At 44.7% G+C, this 24,513-nt stretch overlaps 1 protein-coding gene across 7 annotated transcripts in view; it reads left to right on the top strand.

Moving 5' to 3' along the window:
* DYNC1I1 (dynein cytoplasmic 1 intermediate chain 1) overlaps positions 1–24,513 on the top strand; it is a 202,978-nt gene that overhangs the window by 166,296 nt on the left and 12,169 nt on the right. For all 7 annotated transcript variants that reach the window (XM_048510901.1, XM_048510898.1, XM_048510902.1 and 4 more), the window contains 2 exons: positions 7,154–7,294; positions 15,206–15,331. In XM_048510901.1, the coding sequence (XP_048366858.1) occupies positions 7,154–7,294; positions 15,206–15,331 (267 nt within the window). The remainder of the gene's footprint in view (positions 1–7,153; positions 7,295–15,205; positions 15,332–24,513) is intronic.

The raw sequence follows: 24,513 nt of genomic DNA, 5'->3' as shown, positions 1-24,513 counted from the left end.
GGTCTTGCAGACTGAAGGCCGGCACTTCCTTTATAGAGTCAATCCGTCTCAAGTTGGATTTTCTTCTTTTCCTGTTGACTCCAACTCTTCCTAACATTCTTGTCTTCTCCAGTGAGTCTTGCCTTCTTATGTGACCAAAGTACAACAGCCTCAGATTCGTCATTTTAGCTTCTAGGGAAAGGTCAGGTTAGATGTGATCTAGAACCCAACGATTTGTCTTTGTATCTGCCATCCAAATATACTGGTGAAATCATTCGGAACTCTGACTGGCTGGAAGGCAAAGGAAGGCTTTTACAGGAAGGAAACACTTCTTCATGCAACGTGTGATTGGTGTTTGGAATATGCTGCCACAGGAGGTGGTGATGGCCACTAACCTGGATAGCTTTAAAAAGGGCTTGGACAGATTTATGGAGGAGAAGTCGATCTATGGCTACCAATCTTGATCCTCCTTGATCTGAGGTTGCAAATGCCTTAGCAGACCAGGTGCTCAGGAGCAGCAGCAGCAGAAGGCCATTGCTTTCACATCCTGCATGTGAGCTCCCAAAGGCACCTGGTGGGCCACTGTGAGTAGCAGGGTGCTGGACTAGATCAGTGGTGGCAAACCTATGGCACAGGTGCCAGAGGTGGCACTCGGAGCCCTCTCTTTGGGCACGTGCGCAGAGAGTTCATCATGTGGGGGGGAAATCGCTCCCCTCCCCACACACACTTCTAGGCTGGCCTGGGCTGCTGGACTTGATGTGCATGCACCTCAGCGAGCAGAGAGGACTCGGCTGCCGGGCCTGGTGCCTGTGCTCCAGGTGGCTGCTGCCCGGGGGGGGGGGATGCAGAGGGGGCAGAGATGCTAGAGAGGAGCAGAGTGGCACACGTGGGGCTTGCTGGAGGCTACAGCAGGTTGGCCCCTGCTCGAGGGGGTTATTCAGGTTAAATTGCCGTGTTGGCACTTTGCGATAAATAAGTGGATTCTGGGTTGCAGTTTGGGCACTTGGTCTCGAAAAGGTTTGCCATCACTGGACTAGATGGACTCTGATCTGATCCAGCAGGCTCTTTCTTATGTTCTTATGAAGGGTGTTCTTGAACTAGCTTGTATTGGCTTGTCCCTCGCTATGGTATAACTCCTGGTAGGGTCATAACTCTAACACTTTCTCTTCCTGTTGTGAGACTTGAGGTCATTGTTTGTGATGTTATATGGCTTCCTGTCATGTGCATGCAGCTTAGTCGTCCCTGTTGTGCCACTTGGGAGTTAAATGTAGGACCTGCTCTAGAAACCTTAAAGGCTGCTCTAAATAAAAATGAATTCTGTGTGTGAAGGTGAGCTGCAGTCCACTACGTTAAATGTTCTTTTGATGTTGGATGGTAGAAGCACTTTTATGACTTAATAAAAGCTAAGATTGGCTGAACTGAAGATGAGAATCAGTTTTCCATACCTTTCCTCTAGGTCTGTATGGTACCTTATACATCAGACAGGTGTAAATAATACACAGGTGCTTTCTTCCAGATAAAAATAATACAGTCCCATTCAAAATAAAGTGCTTTTGAAAAGGGACATCTGTGCCACATTGGGTTAATAGTAATCATTCCAGTTCTGGGAATTAAAGTAGGAGGGAACAGCTATCACTTACAGTAAGTAGTCTTCACCAAGCTACAATTCTCTAGAGTCTTTGGGAATATTCAGATCTTTAAACAATATAAAATTGAAATATGTTTATGGTATAGATATAACTTGAAGTGCCATGAGTAACTGCAAGTTGTGTATCCATAGTACAGATTTAAACTAGGCTGTAATTGGTTTAATGGTCATGGATTCCTTTAATGCATTCGAGGAGTTTAATTTTTTTTGAAGATGAAGGCCATTGCTCATTCGAAATGTAATGGCTCTTTTCTGAAATTCTTGGTTGGGAACAATTTTGAAGTGCTTAAATAACTAGTTAAAATTGTAACAATGCCTCAGCAAGCATAAATGTTTGTTTTTCATAGGATATATTGACAGGTTCATAGTGAGATTGTGAGCAGAGAAGAAAAGAGAAAAAGACGGGGCTGCTGGGAGACGAAACTGCGATCAGATGGCTTTATGTTATGGAAATACAGTTCAGAGACATACCTTCATGTATATCCCAGTGTCATTATGAACTAAGCAAAGCTGATAGATTTTGCTGTAGCTTTTAAGCAGTTAAATACTAGTTAAAACCTGCGAACATGTCCACATGCCTTCCTCTAAGTAGCAAGCTTCTTACCGTGTGGCGCCTCCTGGATTAAGGAAGATCTTTCTATGCAGGTACAAAGGGGGAACCACTGGAAATCTAGTTGTAAAACAAAAACCGTAGGTGAGCTTCTTTTCCTATCGGGGATATGCAAGTAATTATTTGTGACAGAAGGGAGGCAGCCCACAAAAATATGGGTTTGTCAGGAAGCCTGTGGAAAAAGTGTCCGCATGGCTCATGCATCACAACTCCGAAAGGCTTCTGCTAAATAAGACTGGCTTTGTCGTTTTTATGGGTATGACCTGTTGAACCCGGTGATCACACTTGGCTTCAATATGAAGGCATTGAGTACATGGCCTTTCAGTTTGTTCTGTCAGGGAGAGCAGGCATCAGTGCTCTGGCTCCGCCCCCTACCTTCGCACAATTACCAGCTTCTCAGCCCTGTGCCTTTGCCTGGTGGAAGTGTGCACATGTATACTTGTATCCCACCATCAGAATTGCTGCTTTTGGGATATTCCTGATCACAAAGTTTATGTGTAATGCACAGAGGCAGGGGGCAAGGCCAGCATGCTGGTATCTACAATCCCTTCTCCCTCAGTGCTGACTGAATGCACGGAGCTCTGGTATGCTCATGGCTGCCAAAAGACCCTGGACATTTCTTGTCAAAGGCTTTCATGGCCAGAATCAACTGACTGTTGTAGGTTTTCTGGGCTGCGTGGCTGTGGTCTGGTAGTTTTTGCTCCTAATGTTTCACCTTCATCTGTGACTGGCATCTTCAGAGGCATTTCATGGTAAGATGGGTTTTACGTAAGGTGCCTTGGAGAGAAACTCATCTTACTGTGACATGCCTCTGAAGATGCTAGTCATAGATGCGGGTGAAACTTTAGAAGCAAAAACTATCAGACCACAGCCACACAGCCTGGAAGCTCATAGCAGCCATCTCAGAAAAGATTTTCTCTGGCCCTCCCCACATGACCCAGGCCCAACCCAAAGCAATGGAGGGCCAATCAGGTCAGTGGAGCAAACTATGGGCAGGGGCAGAGTGAGGGGGTATTGTGCCTGGGGCACACTGCGCCCTGCCACACCTCCACCACCCCTGACACGGAACGCCCCCAGAACAACCCCCAGGGGCGCGCGCCGAGTGCGTTGCCCCCACCCCCTTGGCTCTATGCCACTGGCTATGGACATTAGTTAGCTCATCTGCTGCCTCAACCCCCAAACTGGAATCAGGGCAGGAGAAAGTTAAGTTGTGATTTGACATTAATTGTCACTGATGATTTAGAAGGGAAAACCTGAAAAAGTAATCCTGCACCTCAAGAGAATGGGAATGTAGTTGACTGTATCGAGAAAGGACATTTGCTGTCCTGGGCATGCAACAAAACTAAGCCAGTTGACTGTATCATCAGCCAGCGTGGAGATTTTTTTATCATTTCATCAGTCAGGAAAGCAAGAGAGCGGAGAAATTCTCGTTCCATGTACGGACATAACAGGTCATTGGATCTGTCCCCCCCCCCCCCCCCAAAAAAATTGGTTCTGTGGCCCACAAGATAAGCACATCATCCTCAATAATTATTATAGGAATACACAAAGTAATGAATACCAGTGAAACACAAATTACTATATAGAAATTTAGCCACATGTTTAAACCAAAAATCCCTTTATGCTTTTGAATGCTCAAACTCGCGACCCTCCAGATGTTATGGACTACAGTTCCCATCACCCCCTGACAGCATTATGCTGGCTGGGGATGATGGGAAATGTAGTCCATAACATCTGGAGGGCCGCGAGTTTGACACATCAACTCTATATGATCTCTAGCATGTCCTTCTTAAAATATGATTAAACCTGATAGAGTTAATACTAATAGCTAAAAGGACGTGTATCGGGTATAAGCTATAGCATGCATGCACACACATGCATGCGTGTAAAAACCCCATTGTTTAGATTTCTGTCACATGCTATGAGAATATTTAATTTCTTTTTATCTCTGGAGTATTCATTATCATTTAAATTTCATTTTACATTAATTGATCAGGGATTAGCAAAGCCATTATTCAGGGATCAGACTAAAGACGAGCCTGATGCAATGAATAATTCATAGCGCCCAATTATACCTTACAATCCTGTCGCACTTTTAAAACTTGCCTCTAACTTCCAGTTTGTTGTGAAATGATGCATCTGTGCTTCAAAGTCAAGCCCTAGACCTGTGCTCTCCTAGCAGCTGTGCTCTCTGAACCTTGTCACCATACACTGCAATGCATTGCTTTGGTGGTGGAACAGGGAGGCCAGAGAGAGGGAGGGAGGGAGAGAGAGAGAGAGAGAGAGAGAGAGAGAGAGAGAGAGAGAGTTTTCAGAATATCTAGAAGGTGTATCGCCTTATTCTGAAGAAAACAGACTGGGAAAAGAAACCCTGCTGAGGGCAAAGGAAATTGGTGAAAGTAACTTGATCAGCCACAGACTGTGGGCTAGGAACCAAAGGAGTGCCCTTCAAGAGTTAAATTGTCAAGTGTGTAAAGATGTACATATTCCGGAGCATGGGGCAGGGCTTGATCAGTTGTTTAGTCCTTATACATACATACATTAGGAAATAAATGCGGGGGAGGGGTTTGACTTCCTGTGGTGTGCTTCAAGAAGAAAATATCCTAAACCCATTCCTCTTACATGTCCCTTAATATAAATGTCTCAACTATAGTTTTAAAAAGCCCCTTTGTTATCGAATACAGATAAAATAAGAGGCCCTTTCCGCATGGGCCAAAAACGACGGCCTGGGGGCGGTAAAACCGACCTGACTGCCCTCCCCCTCCCCCAGAGGCGGCTGTCTAATGCTTTCGCTAAACAACAACCCTTTAAAGGGTTGTTGTTGGGGGGAAAGCGTCTTCCCGGTAAGCCGGGCGCAGTGCGAACCAGCGCCCGCTACGGGAACACGCTGGTCTCTCTAAGCCTTCTGTCCCACTCACCTTGTCCCGTCGCTTTCGTCGCCTGCTGGCAGAGTCGAAAGTTTCGCTTCCACGCTGTCCTCCCACCCCTTGGAGGTCGGAGGGCAGCGTGAAGGCGGGGCTTCGACCACCAGCAGGCACGAATGACGGGGACAGGGTGAGTGGACGGGTAGGGGGAAGAGGCGGCTCCATGAGGAGTCACTTGCTGTTTGCCGGCCTCGTGCTGAGGCGCGGCCCGCATGCGTAGCATGCATTAATAGCCTTCGCCTCCACGCCGGGCGAAGATTCTGCGCCCGGCGTGGAGGCTGGTACAGGGAGGCCATGCGGAAACGGCCTAAGACTCTGGCTAATTCCGCATGGGCCAAAAACAGCAGTGTGAAAATGGTGTAAAAGGATTTAAAACGGTGTAAAAGGGTTTATACTGTTTTCACACCGCTGTTTTTGGCCCATGCGGAATCAGCCTGTGTGAACCTACCTTGTTCAGCAGAAGAGTAACCTGCTTTTCAAATTCTGACTTTCAGAAGCCGGCAGGTGTGACAGGGTCTTCTTGGTCACTGCCCCAGGCAACACAGCTCTGCTGGTCTTTTAAAAGATCTGCCTGTTCTTGTGGTCCTGTGCTAGTCTTTGTGGTCTGTCCCGTCATGTCTTGCCATCCCCACCCTCTTGAAAGTTGTAATGTTCTAATTCACAGACAAGATGGAGCCAACACCCAAACTCATTCCTTCTGAGGTTAGGCTGCTTATCCCAGTGACCCATTTTGAAATATCAACACCATCCCTCTGGTGTTGGATTTTCGGAAGCCGGTTGTTGGTTCATAGAAACTGGTAGCTGAAATCTGATTCACTAGCAAGGCTTGTGAGGTTCAACATGTCTTTGGCCCTTTCCCCATCTTGTACCTGTAAGCCCCGCTACCTACTCCTCCGCCAAGTAGCACGTGGGTCCCACCTGCACTCCCTCTTAACGCCAGGGAGTGAAAGCAGCAACAGCGCGAGCCGCTCGCGACACTGCCGCTCTTGCACCCGCTCAGCGCGCGGCATCCCTGGCGCTGGCAAAAACGGTGCCTTTGGATGACCCCGCGCTCGTGGGGACGCCTGGACGCGCGCCAGGGATGCCGCGAAGTGGGGAAAGGCCCAAAGTTTCCTGGAAATGCTTCGAATTTCCCATCTCTTATTAAAATCCAGAACAGGAATGTAAACAGAAATGAAAATGTGTGTGTGTGTGTGTGTGTGTGTTTTAAGTGGCTGGGGCAGCTTTTTACATAGGCATTTCCTTGCATGCAGACACGGGGATGATTTCTTTATACGGTTTAGGCTGTGCTACCTTTAGTCCTCCCCCCCCCCCGCCCCTTCCCTATAATATACATATATATTATCCAGCTCTTTCCTGCTCCTGTGGCCCCTTCCACACATGCAGAATAATGCACTTTCAATTCACAGCTGGATTTTACTGTGTGGACTAGCGAAATCCGCTTGCAAACAATTGTGAAAGTGGATTGCATTATGCTGCATGTGCGGAAGGGGCCTCTGTGTGTGTGTGTGTATGTATGTATGTGTGTGTCTATTTTTCCTTGCTGCCTGCCCGCTGCGGCCTCGCAAACGCCGCTAGGTGACAGTCTTTCGCTTCCTTTCCTCCGCCGGGGAATCTCCCGATCCTTATCAGGGCAGGCTGCAAACTTCAATCCAGTTGCGGGCAAAGCCTGCAAAAACTCCGCTCCGCTCCCCCTCCCCCAGGCACTAATGGGCTGCAGCTCCCTTTACCTGCGTGGGATTTGTTGGGCAATCCTTCCCCCCTTGTTCCTCCCCAACACATATTGTTGACCCCCCCTTGGACAGTAGCTGCCCCCCCCCCCCCAGAGCCCCCCAGCAGCAGCAGCCCCACCTTCTCCATCCCGGGACCTTTCATCTGGGGGAAGTTTTATGACACTTGGTTGAATGTGCAAAGTTTTTAATTAGACTCGCCAGACAGCCCGAGGCAGCGGCAGCGCCACGAAGTCTTCATGCTTCTCTCTGCTTCTCGCAGCACAACAAGCCGCTCTACTCCTTTGAAGACAATGCCGACTATGTCTACGACGTCATGTGGTCCCCGGTGCATCCCGCACTCTTCGCCTGCGTGGACGGCATGGGCCGCCTGGATCTCTGGAACCTGAATAATGACACCGAGGTGAGGCGGGGGGGGGGGGGGATCGGGGCCAGGGGGCCGGGTTGGTTGGTGTGTGTGTGTGTTGTTGTTCTTGTTTTTGGTATTGTTTTTAACCCTGTTTTGCCAAGCGACCGAAAGGAGGGCGCAGGCTGCGTCAAATCCAAGCATCCCTCCTGCGAGCCATCCTCTCCCCCGCCCCCCCCCCCTCGTGGCTTGTTAATTCCAGTGGAAATTGACTTTTCCCTTGTACGTCTCAAAGATCCCTGCACCGGCCCCGCCCCAATTCCTCTCCGCCTTGTATGTTTCAAGGGACAAAGAGCCCAGTTTTCCTCCGCTGCAGGACCGTTCATTGGAGTCCACGTACAGTTTAAGCACTATTTCAACCTTCCACTCACTCTGCCAGGCTCCAAGGATCTTTTCCCAGGCTGGTTTGAAACTCTGATAAACTTACTGCAAGGAAAATTTGCGGGGGCAGCAAACACATGAGATTGTTGCTTGCACGTGGATCTAGTGCCATTTTTCATTTTTTTTAAAAAAATATTATCTTCATTAGTTATTAGCTCTTTCACACACTGCATCTAGGCCTCACACAAAACATAGAGGGAATAAAATCCCTAGAGGAAAGACTGAACCCACCAAACCACCCCCAAACCCTTCCTGGGTCTATTTATTTTCTGCCCTTTATTATAGAGTTACCAATTTAGAGCTGATTTATGTTTTCAGAGATGAGGCAAAGAGTGGAAGTATAGGGAACTTGCACATCTGCATTGTTTTTAATGTGGATCTTGAGCTGTTTCTCTTCCACCCAGGACTAACTGTACAGTTTGTGCCATTGTCATGTGCAAATTGTGCAGTTTGGCCTGAGTGGAAGAGAAGACGCCCGAGATCTTAATGAAAATATGGATGCACAAGTCACCTACACTTCCGCTCTTTGGTGGCCTTCTGAGGCTTTGAATCTGTAATGTGGATATTTCTTATTTCTGATGTCGTTTATATATTTTAACAGAAATCTTCTTTTAAGGACTGGATTTTAAAAAAGGAAAAATATTCTCAAATGGTCCTCTATATCCCAGTAGAGAAAAGCTGAAAGGACTACAGTCCTCCCAGAACATTCAACTGGGAGTAAATCCCACTGAATTCCACGGGGCCCTGCGTGCTTCCAGGAAAAGGATTGTACAGGGGTTTACTGCTAGTGTTGAATGTAGTTTGTTCAAATGAATCTTTTCTAAAGGGGAAAGGTGAAGGCAGGACTTGATCGTTGAGTAGTGGGAATGGAATAGGCTATTGTTAACCTTCAGTTGTATTTTAAAATGTATACAGTCTTCCTTCCTTGTTCTGAGTCCTTCTGAAAATGGTTGCCATTTTTAAACATCGGCATTTCAATGAAGTTTTAAAAACAGCATTTTTAACAGCGCTTTCAATCTGAAGAATCCTTCCTCTGAAATGTGTATAGTTTCTCTCTCCTCATGTTCCCTTGTGAAAGTATCACCCTTGCGTGTAAGTCAGTGCTAGTTACCAACCCATAAAAATGTTTTATTACTCTAATTCATAGCAGAAAAGTTGATTTGTGTAAAGTTTCTTCTTGGTCAGCTGGAGGTGGTTTTTACTCTCCATAGATGACTAGGCCAGTGGCTGTTTACAAATCTTTCTTAGTATCAGGATTGATGTTTTGCCATTTTGTGAGAATGAAGGGAACAGACGACTTCAGATTACTTTTATTTCAAAGAATAAACATTATGTTCAGAATATCACAAGAAATGTTTATATTTAGCCTGCCTTTCCATCAGAGATATATAATGTCATCAGAGATAACTTAGGAATGGTTTGATCATGGTGCTATATTTTAATTTCTCCTATTGAGATTCTTATTACCATTCTCTTGTAAATGAGATTTTTATTTTTAAATTGAAGAGCAGTTTGTGTAATTCATGCATAAATAATCATTTATGTGTTTTTATTCTTAATCAAAGGATGTCTCTCCCCCCCCCCCCACCCCCACAGGCTTTGCAAAGCTTCTTATACCACAGACATCCTGAAAGTTAAGGACAACTGTTTTCATTCTGGTAGCAGTTAGAAATTTGAAAATAAGAGTCATACTCTGCTTAGCGTCATTGAAATTGTAAAGCTAGAAAGCTTTGAGAGAATATACGTTTTGTACATGGAAATCAATATGTAGTGTTGTTGTTGTTCTGTTATAAATTTGTTTCATATCAGTCTGAATTCAGGCAGCTTGCAGCTTTTGCCTTATTCCAATGGTGAAATTTTGATTTTACAGAAATTGTCCCCTTGACCTTTCCCTTCCTCCAAGAGAACCATCTTATGGTTCAGTGTTCTAAATATCAAAAGGGAGATTTGAAAATGATTTGCGTTGCACGTGGTAAAGCTAGTTTGGCGTGTACTGCCCAGCAAACTTAACAGTTCAAACCTCGTAAAAATTAGGAGGTTCTCCAAATGAAAGAGATGAGTCTTCTGAAGCACTGAGTTTAGAATGCAGTGGAAATGAAGCAAAATGATAATTCCTTGAACAGCAGAATAACCCTGTGAGGATATAAGAGTAAAAAAATTCAGAAAGTACAGAAAGGCTGGGCTAAAACTGGAGCTTTGCAGGCAACGCAGAGCTGACTTCATCAGCTGCATGGATTTGTAGACACGTGGACGGGTCCTATGGAGAATGAACCATGTTATCAAAGCAGCAATATTTTCTTCACCTTTTGAGGTAGGGTGGGGTTTAATTCCTTCTTTCATGTAACTATGATATATATTTCAGTTGAAGGAGAATGTGAAGATTTTTTTTAAAAAAACTGCTGTTGGCGTAAATCACCTTAGACAGGTAAGGAGGGACCAGAACAGCAAACTGGATTGTCAGGTGGAGGCGTGAGGTCTTTTGAAGTCTTCAGAGCAGGAAGCTGCAGAGCCAGCTTAATTATAAAGTGTGCAGCTGAACAAGGATGAATAAGGACGGGATCTCGCTGCAGTTTTTCTTTTCTGTTAAGGAAGGAGAGATGGACCCATCCCCACAGGTGTTATCATTTACAGGTATTTAATATCAAGTGCCCAATGTAAACACCAATAGTTTCTTCTCAGATGGAGATTTCAATGAAGGGTACAAATCCTTCCCAGCATTATTGATCTGGATGTTGCATTGTAAATGGTGCATCGCACACATGTTGAACTGGGAGCAGGATTGGACCTGCACCATGGCTTACAGTCCTTTCATTTGAACCATTGACCTGTACTAGGCAAGTAATTTTTTTCCTTGAACATCAGCAGGAAGAAAGGATCCAGTGCAAGTGTTCCAGTGCCAGGAAAAACTAATCAGGGCCTCGGCATGTTAGCCAACAAGAAAACTCTTTGCGGGTCTTCAGAACTGAAAGCAATTGGTTCTTTGATCCTTTGCCTGACTATTTAGAACTATTAGTTTATAATGATTTTCCCCTCCAGAACGATCAAACTGCAGCTCAGCCAAATGTTAAGCATGTCGAAGCCCTGGTGGGTTCAGTAGGAAAGTTAAGCATGGCCTTAAAATTGCTCGCATTGACATCGAAGGGACTAGCGCTTTTGTGGGATTTACAGAGTTTTTAAAAAAGCTTTTCATTCTATAACTGACACATCCGACTGCTTCATTACTGAAAGAAAAGAAAAAGAAAAAAAATGTCTGAAACACTAAGAAACCAATCCGCAGCAAATTAAGTCAAAGTACCTGGGCTGAAATTGACCAGCCATCCTAAACCCACAAATTTGTTCCTAAAATAATACGCAAGGGGTTGCGGTTGAGGCAGCAACTTTCCGAAAGAAGGGTATCGTGAGTTTTGAAAGTCCTGCTGATTTATATCAAACTTGGTTTCATTTAATCCTTTGAGGACCAGGTTGTTTAACAAGTTAAGTCCTGATCCGTAGGCATCACTGCATATTGGGATACCAGCAACAGAAAGAAATGTATCATAACCAGTATAATGTCAGACATTTATATGTATGCTAAGGGAAAGGTGGAACTCCCATTATGGGTTTAAAGAGAAATACCAACATAATTCTAGTCCACAAACCATTTTACAGATCTGTCTCCATGCCACAGTACAGTTTCAGTGGTGGATCTGACGAGAAATAATTACTTGCCCCTGGCATGTGGCTAATGGCCAAAATGAGTATATTACGAAAAATCAGCTACAATGTTATGGATATTCCTCCCAGTTCTAAAATCAACAAGACTTCTTTTGGAGCCGCTGCATTTATGAACTGGAGACTGGGGATTATTTTTCAAGCTATTGTTCTACAGTCAAGTATGCAGAGAATGTTTCTCCAACTTTCAAAATTCTTGATGTGAACTGTTTCTGCACTGACTGTTAGCAGGGCTTATTAAAATTGCATAAACATCATGTTTATGCAATTTCAATAAGCCCCGCTAACGGTCAAACCAAGCCTTATTGATTCCCAGGCAGTATTTGATTGTGGAAATAAAAAATGCAGCTACATAATTTTTGGCACGTTTAGATGTAAAGGTCAATTTTTGGCAGCAAGATAAATCCTGAAAGCTAGCGAGAACAAATTTTGCTAGTGAATATGAGAGCACATATCCAGTGGATCATACCCAGGTTAGTTATAGAGGCTGCAAATGATATTTTCTCTTTTGCACATGGTTAGGAATAGCGTCAACTTGCAGAAATGTTGCCTGCCATCTGTCAAAATGTGCATGAACCTCAGCAATCAATAATAGAACAATATATTCAAAACAGGGACCATTTGAGTCATTACTGATATATGCATGCATGCATGTATTTATGTTTGGTGTGTTTTCCATACCTTTTTTCTTAAAGGTTAATGCAAGCCCTAATATTGATGCATCTTTCATAAGCTGATTTGTACTTTGAAGTACATGTATTGTTATGTGAAGCATTTTCCCCCCCTGGTAGCTGTTTTATCTTGCAAGATAGACAGCAACGCTTAACTCATTCATTAGAATCCTTTCGGAATCTGACTAGCAGCCTACCCAGTGAAAGGTGCCAAATGGTTGTTTTGCTCCCTATAGAGCTTTCTGGCTGCTGAATTCCACAGCCCTTTCACAGGAAAGCCAGTTATGGCATTTCATTTATGCCTAAAAGTGGATACAGTGATCGAAAGGAGGGGAAAACAAGTGCAAGGCCTTCTTTTCACATTTCACTCTTTATCAGATAAATGCATCTGCCCAGACTGGCAGCTCCATTTGGATTGCTTGGGAGCCTATCCATGACATTTAGAGAGTGCTTCTAAGCTTCCTGAACTAATGAACAGGCAAGAACAATTTTGTGTGTAGGTACAATTAATTTTTTTCTAATTTTATTGGACTTTGCAAAGCTTTTCTTTGGTCAATTTTGCAGGTTGTTTTTCAAATACACAACCACACACACACACACACACACACACACACACACACACACACACACACACATGAATGACTGACATATATATAAGTGATATACATTTTCAATCGTGCTTCCCCTCCTCCTTTCCAGTCCATATATATATGGGTAGAATATATGGATTTATATATGGATAGAACCAGTGGTGGGATTCAGCAGGTTCGCACCAGTTCAGCAGAACTGGTTGTTAAAATGGCGCTTGTTAAATTATTTGAATCCCACCACTGGATTGAACCTGTCATATCCTTGCAAGTGATCCAAGAGTTTTTAAAGTGATTCGCTGGCAAAGAAGGGCTGAGAGTATCAGACGAGAGTGGGAGTTATGAATGGTCACTCTTTGTTTTGTTTTTGAGTCAATCCCATCTCCTCTGACTGTTCTCAGTCGGTCAAATGTTTACAACTCCACAACTCTCCTCTCATTCTTCATTCTCTGATCCATACCACATTTATGCTCATTAATTCTTGTTATTCAGCTGACTTGTAACTCATCTTTTGATCCTATGTTAGGCTGTAATTCGAAATGAAGCTGCAGTGGCTTTTGCTTACATGGCTGGATCTAAATTTTTTGTTGGATGGGGGCAAAAATATAAAAAGATGCTCCCCATATATTATATACATTTTTCTTTATGTATGTGTATATAATCAACAACTCATTTAAATTATGTTGATCTCTGTGAACTGTTAATTAATAATTATACTTCTACAGTATTTTGTCTATCTATAATGTTTGAATGTTGCACACATAAAAACCCAACTCAAGGAGGAAGTTTTTCAGCCTAATGTTTTCCCAAACATTTTAAAAAATACAACACACATAGTTTTGACATGGGAAATACCAAACACACCTCATGCTCCTTTGGAGCATGATAAAGTACAGCCCCAAGAAAAGCTACAACTGGTAATTATGCTGCTAGAAGTTAAATTAATAAACTGACGCTACTGTACTTTAGTCATTGGAAAAGACGCACTGGAACAGAAAATAATACTAGGAAAGGTTAAAGACAATGAGAAAAGAGGAAGATCTATCATTGGATGGATTGAGCCAGTGTGGTATAGTGGTTAAGAGCAGGTGGATTCTAATCTGGAGAACCGGATTTGATTCCCCACTCCTCCAACTGAGTGGGAGAGACTTCTCTAATGAACCAGATGTGTTTCTGCACTCCTTCATTCCTGCTGGGTGAACTTGGGCTAGTAACAGTTCTTTTGAACTGTCTTAGCCCCACCTACTTCACAAGGTGTCTGTTGTGGGGAGAGAAAGGGAAAGGAGTTTGTAAGCCACCTTGAGTCTCCTTGGTGGGGCATAAATCCAAACTCTTCCTCCTCCTCCTCCTCCCTCTAGCCATCATCCTCAGTTTGAGGACTTGAGCAAGGCTGTTAACAAGAGGATGTTATGAAGGTTGTTGATTCCTAAGTCAGAAGCAACTTGATGGCACATAATGCACATGAATAGGCCCTCTGTTCTTGTTCCTCTATTTCTCAAGCTGTAAAATCAGGGTCTGTGGAGAAGGTCAAGCCTGTCAGATGAGGTGGCAGGTCTGTTGATGGCCTTTGACGGAGAGGCAAGAGAAGAGATTGTCCTTGTCCCAGGGCTTGCAGTGCCTCATCAGAGCACAAGGCAGGGTGGCAGGAAAGAGGGGCCTATCAGGCATTCAAAACCCTAACAGTCACCAGCCCACAAAACTCTACTTCCCCCTGTCAGTGTTTAGAATGCATCCTAAGCCGCCGCCCCCCCCCTCCCAAAATATCTTGAGAGTCCAAAGCTTGCCACAGCCACTGTCAATGCATGGTCCTTGAAAGATGGGGGGGGGGGGGAGCAGGAAGACAAGGTATTGGAAGGTCCTGCAGATCCTTCCGAGGCTGCAACCCCCCTCTGAGGCCCCAGGGTCTCCCTCTCCCCCACATCCTCTCCCCCCACATCCCCCATAGCCTATTCAAGGGTATGGGGTGCATGCACTACAGATTGAGCCATCTCCGCTGAGCAATTCAGCCCCTCACCACTTCTTAGCAGCCACCTAATTGAGGGAAGAACTGGAGAATGAGCCATCTCTTCTGGGCAATGGAACCTTCCCCTCTTCCTTGCAGCAGCCCAATAAGGAGCGCGGGCGCACATGCTGCAATACAAGCCATCTCCTCCAGGCAATTGAGCCTTCCCTGCCTCCTTCTACCACCCCTTCTCTGCCTTCTGCCTGGGGCACCTGCTGCCCCTCACCACTTCCATGCTCACTGCTCCATGCTCACTGCAAAAAAGAAAAAAAAACATTTGTGTTGCTTCCCACCCATTGACAATGGGAAAGTATGTTGCCTCTCCATGCTATCCCCCATTTGTCACTTTCTCTCTTCTTTGGTACCACCTGTGAGTGAGCAACAATGAATCCCTTTAACCCTTTATCTTCTTACCTGCCTCTCAGCACAGTATTGCAAGCAGTGTTAAAGGGATGCGTCATTGATTGCCGCAAGCATATTTTTATAAGTGTGTGTGTGGGATGGGAGAAGCCCTTGCAAGGTTGTCATTCTCTACATGAGACTCTTTTTTTGATAGGTTCCGACAGCCAGCATCACCGTTGAAGGAGCTTCTGCCCTCAACCGAGTCCGTTGGGCCCAAACTGGGAAAGAAGTCGCGGTTGGAGATTCAGAAGGAAGGATCTGGATCTATGACGTGGGAGAGGTACTTGATCTTTTTAAAAATAAATGTGCTGAGTACTTGTGCTTTCCTTTTCAACAGATACACACTGCGTTGGGTCTAGAAGCATTTGTCCATTAACTGGCACAGTCAGTCAGGCCAGAAGGCATTCCAGCCCTTACAAAATCAGAGGGAGGTTTTTTCCCCTTCAGTTTGAGGTATCCAAATGTAGATGTTAAATTTTAATTCAAGAATCACTTTTGTACAAAAGGATGTTTAATACTGTTGACTGCCATAAATGCGCACACACAAAGGCAGGGAATCCACTTGGATTTATGGGGAATACCTCACTTTCCCCTGTATCATTTTCCCCACACTGTTTCCTCTTTCCTGGCAGCCCCCATATCCTCATCTTTCCCTTCTTTCTCTCCTTCCTGTGCCCCAAGCAACCTATCTTTTGTTTGCTGCCTGCATATATTAATATCTATATGCTTTCTGCCCATTAGTGACCCAAAGCGGCATACATCATGCTCTCTTCTACATTTTTTCCTCACAACTGCTTGAGGCTTCCATGTCAGAGTGGGTATTTGAACCTGGGTTGCCCTGATCGGAGTCTGAAACTCAAACCATTAGACCATACTAATTTTCATAGGGTGGCTGTTTTCATAATTTTCATAGGGTGGCTGAACATAACAAGCACCCAGTACGGGGCGAATCATGCAAAATGTGTGGTATCAAGTTGTCTGGTGGTTACTGGGAGGCCTGATCCCAACGAGTCCTTCCTCAAAGGCTAAAACATCACTGGAGAGGGATCTGCACACTTTCCCTGTCTTTTACTGAGAGAAAACAAGGCTTGAAGTCTGGCAATACTGTTGTGGTTGCCTACCAATGGCCACTACAGCTGCTGAACAATATGGTTGTGAACCTGCAGGGACCTTCTGGAGATCTCCTGGAATTACAGCTGTGGTCCAGACTATAGAGATCCATTCCCCTGGAGAAAATGGCTGCTGTGGAGTGTCAATTCCTGTTAGGTCTCGAACCTTCAGCCAATAAACAAACTCCGGATTCTTGATTGGCAGTGTTTATTGAAAGGCAACGAAGTACCTAGCTTAAGTTCTGCCAGACCTGGCTTTTGTGAACCCCTTTATCCCCAAAGAATTCCCCCTCCCGTTTTCCCAAATAATGTGTGAAAAGCGCTATTTTGGAGCTTCAGTGCCCCAAGGTCAGTGATAGGGAAAGATTCAGCCACCTGGCTTGTCTATCCCCACAGGGCAACAGACACTTCCCGTTTTCTCCTGGGAGTGAACAGCCAGGGTCAGCCTACTTATCTACGAATGTGTGAAGCCATAAAGGTCAAGAGAAATGAAAGGAAAGTTCCATTACATATAACAGGTTACATATATCTTGCAACTCTTACACTGAAATGAAAGTCCATCTCCATCACCCAGATGCCCTCCCTGTCAGTATAATTTGTTCCAAAATCATTAAACTAGGAAGGCCCCTCATTCACCAGGCAGTTCCTGACAATTCCGTGGCATTATATCCTGCTGAGTTCCTTCCCAAACTCCACCCTCCTCATGCTCCATTCACAAAACTCTAGGAGTTTCCCTGCCTGGAGCTGGCAACGCTACCACTCAGTGAGTTCATTATAGAGAAAGATTTTGTGCTAGAGACTTCCTGGTTTTCAGCTTAGTCTCTTGGTCAATAGGCCTCTCAGGCCTCACTGCTCTTGCAGCCTTCCCTACGGACAAAAGACGAACCAGCTTATTCTATGGCTGCCTAAGCAGCAGAAGGCCATTGCTTTCACATCCTGCATGTGAGCTCCCAAAGGCACCTGGTGGGCCACTGCGAGTAGCAGAGTGCTGGACTAGATGGACTCTGGTCTGATCCAGCAGGCTAGTTCTTACGTTCTTATGTTCTTAATTTGGGGGCAGGGTATGGATGTAAGAAAATCTAAAATGGCAGAGAAGGGCCTCCGAAGGCCGTCATGTGAAGAGTAGATGTAATGGAAATTAACTGGCAGGACGTAGTGTGCAGCAAGCCTTCTCCATACTAAAATCTGACTAAATTGAAGTCAGTATGGTGCATGTTTGATGGGATCTGCCTCTTTGCTGCTGAATGCAGCATCAAGCGCGGCGGCTGCGTTACAGTTCTCGGAACAGTCAAGGGTGACTCTCGGAGCAATCAGCTTTTATAGACAGAATTTGTTTTTCGTCATTATCTGTGATAGGATACCGGGATCTCCATCTCGCCGCAGTAGGGAAACATTACGGAGCGCATACAGATTTAGCTTCAACTCACACAAAAGCGATTTTATGGCCCATAGCAAAATTGCTTGAGCATGACTCATTTTTTTGGCTCGCATCTCCTTTTTGCGGGAGTTGCTTTGCTCGCAAATGACTGCAGAAACATCTTGCCGTATCGTTATCATAATTGCTAAACTGTCTAAAGTCATTATGCTCAGATTGCTGCCACGGCGCTGGCAGGACAGTTTTATTTATTTATTTATTATTTGAAGTATTGCGGGCGAGTGTGTGTTTTCTGGGGGGATTTTCTTTTTGTTCTGTTCCTAAGTGATCTGACAGACACTGGAAATACCTGCGCTGACAATAGAATCTGATCTTGCCTAAATTGTCTGAAGTCTAGACAGACTGTAGAAACGTCTTTTAAACATTTCATACTCCAGGAGTTTCTTTTTTTCATACCTTCCAGATTAACCATGGGTTTAATGTTTTTTTTTCTAGAATTAATTCCTTAGTATTTTTTCACACTGGAATCAGAATGGACAATGAGGTCGATCCAAAATTTTATGTATGTGATTTTATGTATGTTGATGCGTGCAGTGGTAGTGGTTTAAGGCCAAATAAAATTGGGCCTTCTGTGATCTATAGTTTGTTTATTTGTACATTTCTTTTATACCCCCTTAACCTCCCCCAAAGGTTCTCTTCTTTTTTACCCTCACAACAACCCTGTGAGGATGGACTCAAAATGTGTGACTGGCGCAAGGTCACCCAGTGAGCTTCCATACTGAGAGGGGATTTGAACTCGGGTCTCCCAGATTCTAGTCCAGCACTCTAATCCCTACGCCACACTGGGTCTCCTATGTGACGTCCTAAGCAGAGTTATACTTTTAAAATTCAGTGAGTTAAAAAACATCTAACTCTGCTTAGTTTCACTGATACAACTACATATAGTTGGAATCTGTAAGTTGTTGCACATGAGGGAGAGAGCGGACTTCACCCAGTTGATTCCTCATGTTGCAGCAGTGGCGTAGTGGTTAAGAGCAGGTGTACTCTAATCAGGAAGAACCGGGTTGGATTCCTCGCTCTGCCACTTGAGCTGTGAAGGCTTATTTGGGGAATTCAGATTAGCCTGTACATTCTAACACACGCCAGCTGGGTGACCTTGGACTAGTCACAGTTCTTCAGAGCTCTCTCAGCCCCACCTACCTCACAGGGTGTTTGTTGTGAGGGGGGAAGGGGAAGGATTTTGTAAGCACCTTTGAGTCTCCTGCAGGAGAGAAAGGGGGAATATAAATCCAAACTCTTCTTCTTCTTCTTCTTACAGGAGAGAAAGGGGGGATATAAATCCAACTCTTCTTCTTCTTGTTCTTCTCCCTGGTACATTTTATTTACCAGGACCTTTCTTCACACTTCAATTTTTGATGGTTGAAGAGACTACAAGGAGGTTTAAAAAGAGAGCTGACTTCACCCAGTTGACTCCTCATATTGCAGCAGTGGCGTAGGAGGTTAAGAGCTCGTGTATCTAATCTGGAGGAACCGGGTTCGATTCCCAGCTCTGCCGCCTGAGCTGTGAAGGCTTATCTGGGGAATTCAGATTAGCCTGTACACTCCCACACACGCCAGCTGGGTGACCTTGGGGTAGTCACAGCTCTTCTGAGCTCTCTCAGCCCCACCCACCTCACAGGGTGTTTGTTGTGAGGGGGGAAGGGCAAGGAGATTGTAAGCCCCTTTGAGTCTCCTGCAGGAGAGAAAGGGGGGGATATAAATCCAAACTCTTCTTCTTCTTCTTCTTACAGGAGAGAAAGGGGGGATATAAATCCAACTCTTCTTCTTCTTGTTCTTCTCCCTGGTACATTTTATTTACCAGGACCTTTCTTCACACTTCAATTTTTGATGGTTGAAGAGACTACAAGGAGGTTTAAAAAGAGGAAAAGGTCTATTTCCACAAGCAGAAAACTCGCAAGAACTAGCTCGTTCTTTTAACATATACTTCTTAGATTAATTCATTTCTGATTGGTTCAGAGGGTAGCCATGCTTCCAAAGATAAAGAATCTCCCTTCGTCAGACACGAGAAATGTAGCTCTGACTATCAAAAGCTCGTACCTTGACAGTCATGTTGGTCTTTAAGATGGTACTGGACATGAATCTGTTATTTCTAATTATAATTGTTTTGCACACTATATGTATGACCACCTATAGATACAAGGCATTCTTTATAGAAACCAGTCCATAACCATTCACACCAGATCTTTATTCTGCTGTCTCTCAAATGTATCCATATCATTCAGTGCCAGATTTATCTATAGGCTTGGCAGACTGAATCCTAGGACCTCAAAATCTAGCGGGCCTCCGGCCAAGGTGTACAATATATTTGGCCTTTCTTACACATGCTGTCATAACACGCTGTAGTCTCGAAACAACCCTTCAATAATTTTCCTTGCTCTCCATTTCAGAATAATATTGTCTTAAACCAATAACTTGACATTAGCATTGATTTCTGGGTTGATTGTGTCCTTCCAGGACTTCACTGAAGGGGATCCCATTTTGTGAACCCCATTTTCTTCTAGTCGGCAGTGTGGGGCATTGGGAGGGGTCTCAGTAGTGGAATAGCCTAGGGTCTCTCTTCATCTAAATCTGGCACTGATATCACCTCCCTTTCATGGAGGGCAGTGATTATCTCCTGTATGAGGAAGTATTTTCAGATTCCACTGACGGAGGCAAAAGACCATGTCCTATGGATCAGGACCAGATCTACTGACTAAATACTACTGTACTTTAATAATTAGAAAAGAAACTCACTGGAAAATAAAATAATATTGAAGACAGCAGAAAAAGAGATAGATTGACTCAATGAAGTAGCTGTGACTTTCAATTTGTGTGACCTGAGAAATGCTGTTAACAAGAGGATGTTTGGGAGGTCATTGATTCATAAGTCAGAAGTGACTTGATGGCACATAGTGCACATGAACAGGCCCTCTGCTCTTGTCCCATTTTTGCCTGCTGTTCTCAAGGGGCAAAATCAGGTTCTTTGGGGAAAGCGAAGCCTATTGGATAAAGGGACAGAAGTACTTACAGTCTGTGGTAAAGCCAAGCATTACACAGCTTCCAATTGGCGGGGGGGGGGGGGGGGTGCAGAAGAGAAATAGCCATCCTCTTCCTCTCCACCCCATTCAACCCCAGGCTTTTGCAGTGCCTCAGTAGAGCACAAGGCAAGGAAGCAGGAAAGAGGGCACATCAGTCATTCCAAACCCCAATAGTCACCAGTTCTCCAAATTCTTCTTCATGCTGCGAGTGTTTGGAACGTGTCCTAAGCCCCTCCCTGTTGATGTCTCAAAGACCCAAAGCCTGCCGTGGCCACTGTCAGTGTATGGTCCTTGTGGGGGGGGGGGGGCAAGGAAGTCAAGGAATTCCATCCTGCAGATGGAATAGTGAAGGGTCCCTTAGTGGGGGGTGGGGAAGGTGAGAGATTAGTGAGGCCGAGGAAGATTACCTGAGAGCTTATGTCTCCCACTGGCAGAACCTGACATCTTTGAACATTTTCTTAGGAACCTTTAGCTCTCCCTCCCCACCTGATTAACAGCCACAGCCTCCGTGTTATCTAGGGCTATGACTCCCATCAGAGGCTCAGGGTCTCCCACTACCTTCTCCACCACTCCTTGCAGCAACCTAATTGGGGAAACGGGGAGCACACACTGCTGAATGAGCCATCTCTTCTGGGAAATTGAGTCTCCCCCGCCTCCTGTCACTGCCTCTTCTCTGCCTGCTGCCTGGGGCACTTGTCTCAGTCCAATGTCTCTTTCTGGGATCAGTGAGGATTGTCACCTGGCCGTGTAGCAGGGTTGGCGAGCAGGACAAATGTCCAATTTAGTCATTTCACAGTTATCTCTGTGTTGTACTGATACAACTAACCAGCATACTTTCAGAGAGTAAACATCATAGCTGCATTGAGAGTTCATGAGTTATAAACCATAGTTCCATTTTACTTAGATTTGGTTAAAATCCTAATGCAGGTGCCAGACAAACCAACTGATTTGTTGGTTGCAAGCAAAACTGAGTTTCTGAAACATAACATGTGCCAGCAATTATTAACTAACCTCAGTTAGAACTAACCTCGGCCAGCATGGTGCAGTGGTTATGAGCAGCAGACTCTAATCTGCAGAACTGGGTTTGATCCCCCACTCCTCCACATGAGTGGCAGACTCTTATCTGATAAACTGGATCTGTTTCTCTGCCCCTACACATGAAGTCTGCTGGATGGCTTTGGGCTAGTTGCAGTTTTTTTCCGAGAGCTGTTTCAGCCTCACCTCCTTTCCAAGATGTCTGTTGTGGGAAGAGGAAGGAAAGGAGTTTGTAAGCTGCTTTGAGACTCTTGTAACGTTTGAATTCAGACCCTTCAGTTTGCTTAATCACAATAGTAAAGAATGAGAGGTCCACTAGAAAACTGGAAAATTAGGGCAGAGCCGGACGATCCAAAGGGAAGGAATTATCCAAGGAAAATCATTTGAAATAATAATAACAGCACTCTTCTCAACCGTGTGATTTCAGCTGGGCAAAGTGGCCAAAGAAATGTAGCTGCTGCAACAACCCCTTGATCTTTCTCTCTCTTTTCTGCTAGGGATGATCCATCAAACATGACTGGGCAGTTTTTCCTGAGGAAAATTTTAAAAGGCTGTGGGACAGAAGTCCTTGTTTAATCCCCTGCTCTTGTTCAGTTTGCCATCATATTCCATTAACACATCTTGCCACAAAACACAGTTATATAGTTGAAAGCAGTTCACAAACTTCCAACTGCCAAATGTTTCTCTCCATAAAGAGGGCACCCCCTTTTTTAAAAAAAACCCTTCTCGGATCCCATGGAGATCAAACTTTTTGAGAGACTGACAGTGGTTATGTGTTAATTCCCAAGGTTTTACTTAAAAAGAAATTGAGGTTAGAGAATGTGAAGAAATTGGGAAGGAGAAAGGGGAGGGGGCAAGGGCTGTAAAATAACTTTTGTTTTAGATTATTTAAGTTTATGGAAATCAGTGGCTAGACAAAAAGGGGGGATCTCCAAATAGGTTTGGCTTGCTTTGTATGTCCCTGCTCATTCCCTGCCCATTTATTTTGGCTGACCAATAGCAAGAGAACTGCATGCATACTGAGGTTTTGACAGAAGCCAAGCAACACAAGGGAACACAGAACGGCTCATGATATAATCCAGAAAGTGGGGAAGAAGCAAACAGCAGTAACTGAAGTTTACAAAATACCTAGTCTTTTATGGCCATTTATGCACTAACGCCTCCCCTTGGGTTTGTTGTATTTCCTTCCGAGGCTTCCCCCCCGGGGGCATCAAGAGGTCAGTTACCCACTCCCCTTTCCCCACTTTTCCCTTGCCTTTTTTTCTGACATCTGGTGCGTGGTGGCAATTACTCTCTGTAGAGGATTCCACTTTTAATGCAGTTGAATTAACACATATGTTAACACATGAAGCTACACCACCTAATTCTGATACAGTGATATCCTGCCTACAAAGGGAAATGGGAAGTGTTATCTGGAGAGACCATTTGTTGCCAAACTGAAAGGATGGCTGGACACCAGTCACTGAGGAAATAAGCAGGGGGACCTCAACCCCCCTCTCGCAACAAGAATTGGTCATCAGTCAGAGGGAGGGGGGGTTGGATATCAAGGTTATGATAGGAAGGAAGGATGGTTTACTTGGGTAACCGTGTTTTGTCACGTTATTCTGGGAGGACAAAACACAAACAGTAGCCCTTCTACTATGTGCTGGACAATCAAAAAACCCTGGCGTTGCCATCGCATGACACATGGTATTCATGATGGCAGACTTCATTGGTTTAAATTTTGAACAGCACTGATCCAGGGACTGCAGTTACTTCCCTGCCTCCAGGTGCCTAGCAATGTCATCAAAGATGGCCTGGGTGAGCAAGTGGGTGCTCTTCATGAGCACCTTGACATGGCCACGATGCTCGGTGAAGTCCAGCATTTGCTCCACCTCCATGGCTTGCCAAAAGGTGCCCTTGCAATTTGGACTGACAAAGGTGAGGGCCAACACAGATTTAAAAACCTTTCAAAGAGCCAGTGTGGTATAGTGGTTAAGAGCAGGTGCATTCTAATCTGGAGGAACCGGGTTTGATTCCCCGCTTTGCTGCGTGCGCTGTGGAGGCTTGTATGGGGAATTCAGATTAGCCTGTGCACTCCCACACACGCCAGCTGGATGATCTTGGGCTAGTCACAGCTCTTTGGAGCTCTCTCAGCCCCACCCACCTCACAGGGTGTTTGTTGAGAGGGGCAAAGGGAAAGGAGTTTGTAAGCCCCTTTGAGTTTCTGTACATAAGAGAAAGGGGGGATATCAATCCAACTCCAACTCCTCCTCCTCCTCCTCCTCCTCCTCCTCCTCCTCCTCCTCCTCCTCCTTCTTCTTCTTCTTCTTCTTCTTCTTCTTCTTCTTCTTCTTCTTCTTCTTCTTCTTCTTCTTCTTCTTCTTCTTCTCTATACAGGGTGATGACCCAGCAGGTCATATTGTCACTTCTGGGTGCATATGAGACTATTGCTGCATTTTTCCCTGGTAAAGATTGCATGGGAATACCATTTTTATGAACCATCATGAGCTGGGCAGGGGGAAACTTTACTTGGTTTGATTTCTGTGGTATTTGACCTTGTTTTTAAAAGGCTTGCCTCAATATGACTATTAAACTAAAACCCTCTTTTGCAGTTCATCCATATATGATGTCCATTTAATGATACCACAAAAGGAAGGTAAATGGTAAAACCCACGATTAGTAAGCTTAAAATAACATTTTCATTTTTTAAAAAATAAAAGTTTTTGTGATAGAGCCTATCCTCTTTTTAAGCTGTTCAATTTCAGCATTGTGTCTGAAAATAACTGAGCACATTTATTTTCACAGTCAGGGGTCTATTTTCTTTCCATTGCCACTGTAGTCTGTCCATTAGCATGAAAGTGAGTTACACATACATAGATGGGAG

This window comes from Sphaerodactylus townsendi, linkage group LG11, assembly GCF_021028975.2.
Source record: "Sphaerodactylus townsendi isolate TG3544 linkage group LG11, MPM_Stown_v2.3, whole genome shotgun sequence".
NCBI classification, from domain to species: Eukaryota; Metazoa; Chordata; class Lepidosauria; order Squamata; family Sphaerodactylidae; genus Sphaerodactylus; species Sphaerodactylus townsendi.
This window is presented reverse-complemented; position numbering and strand designations above follow the sequence as displayed.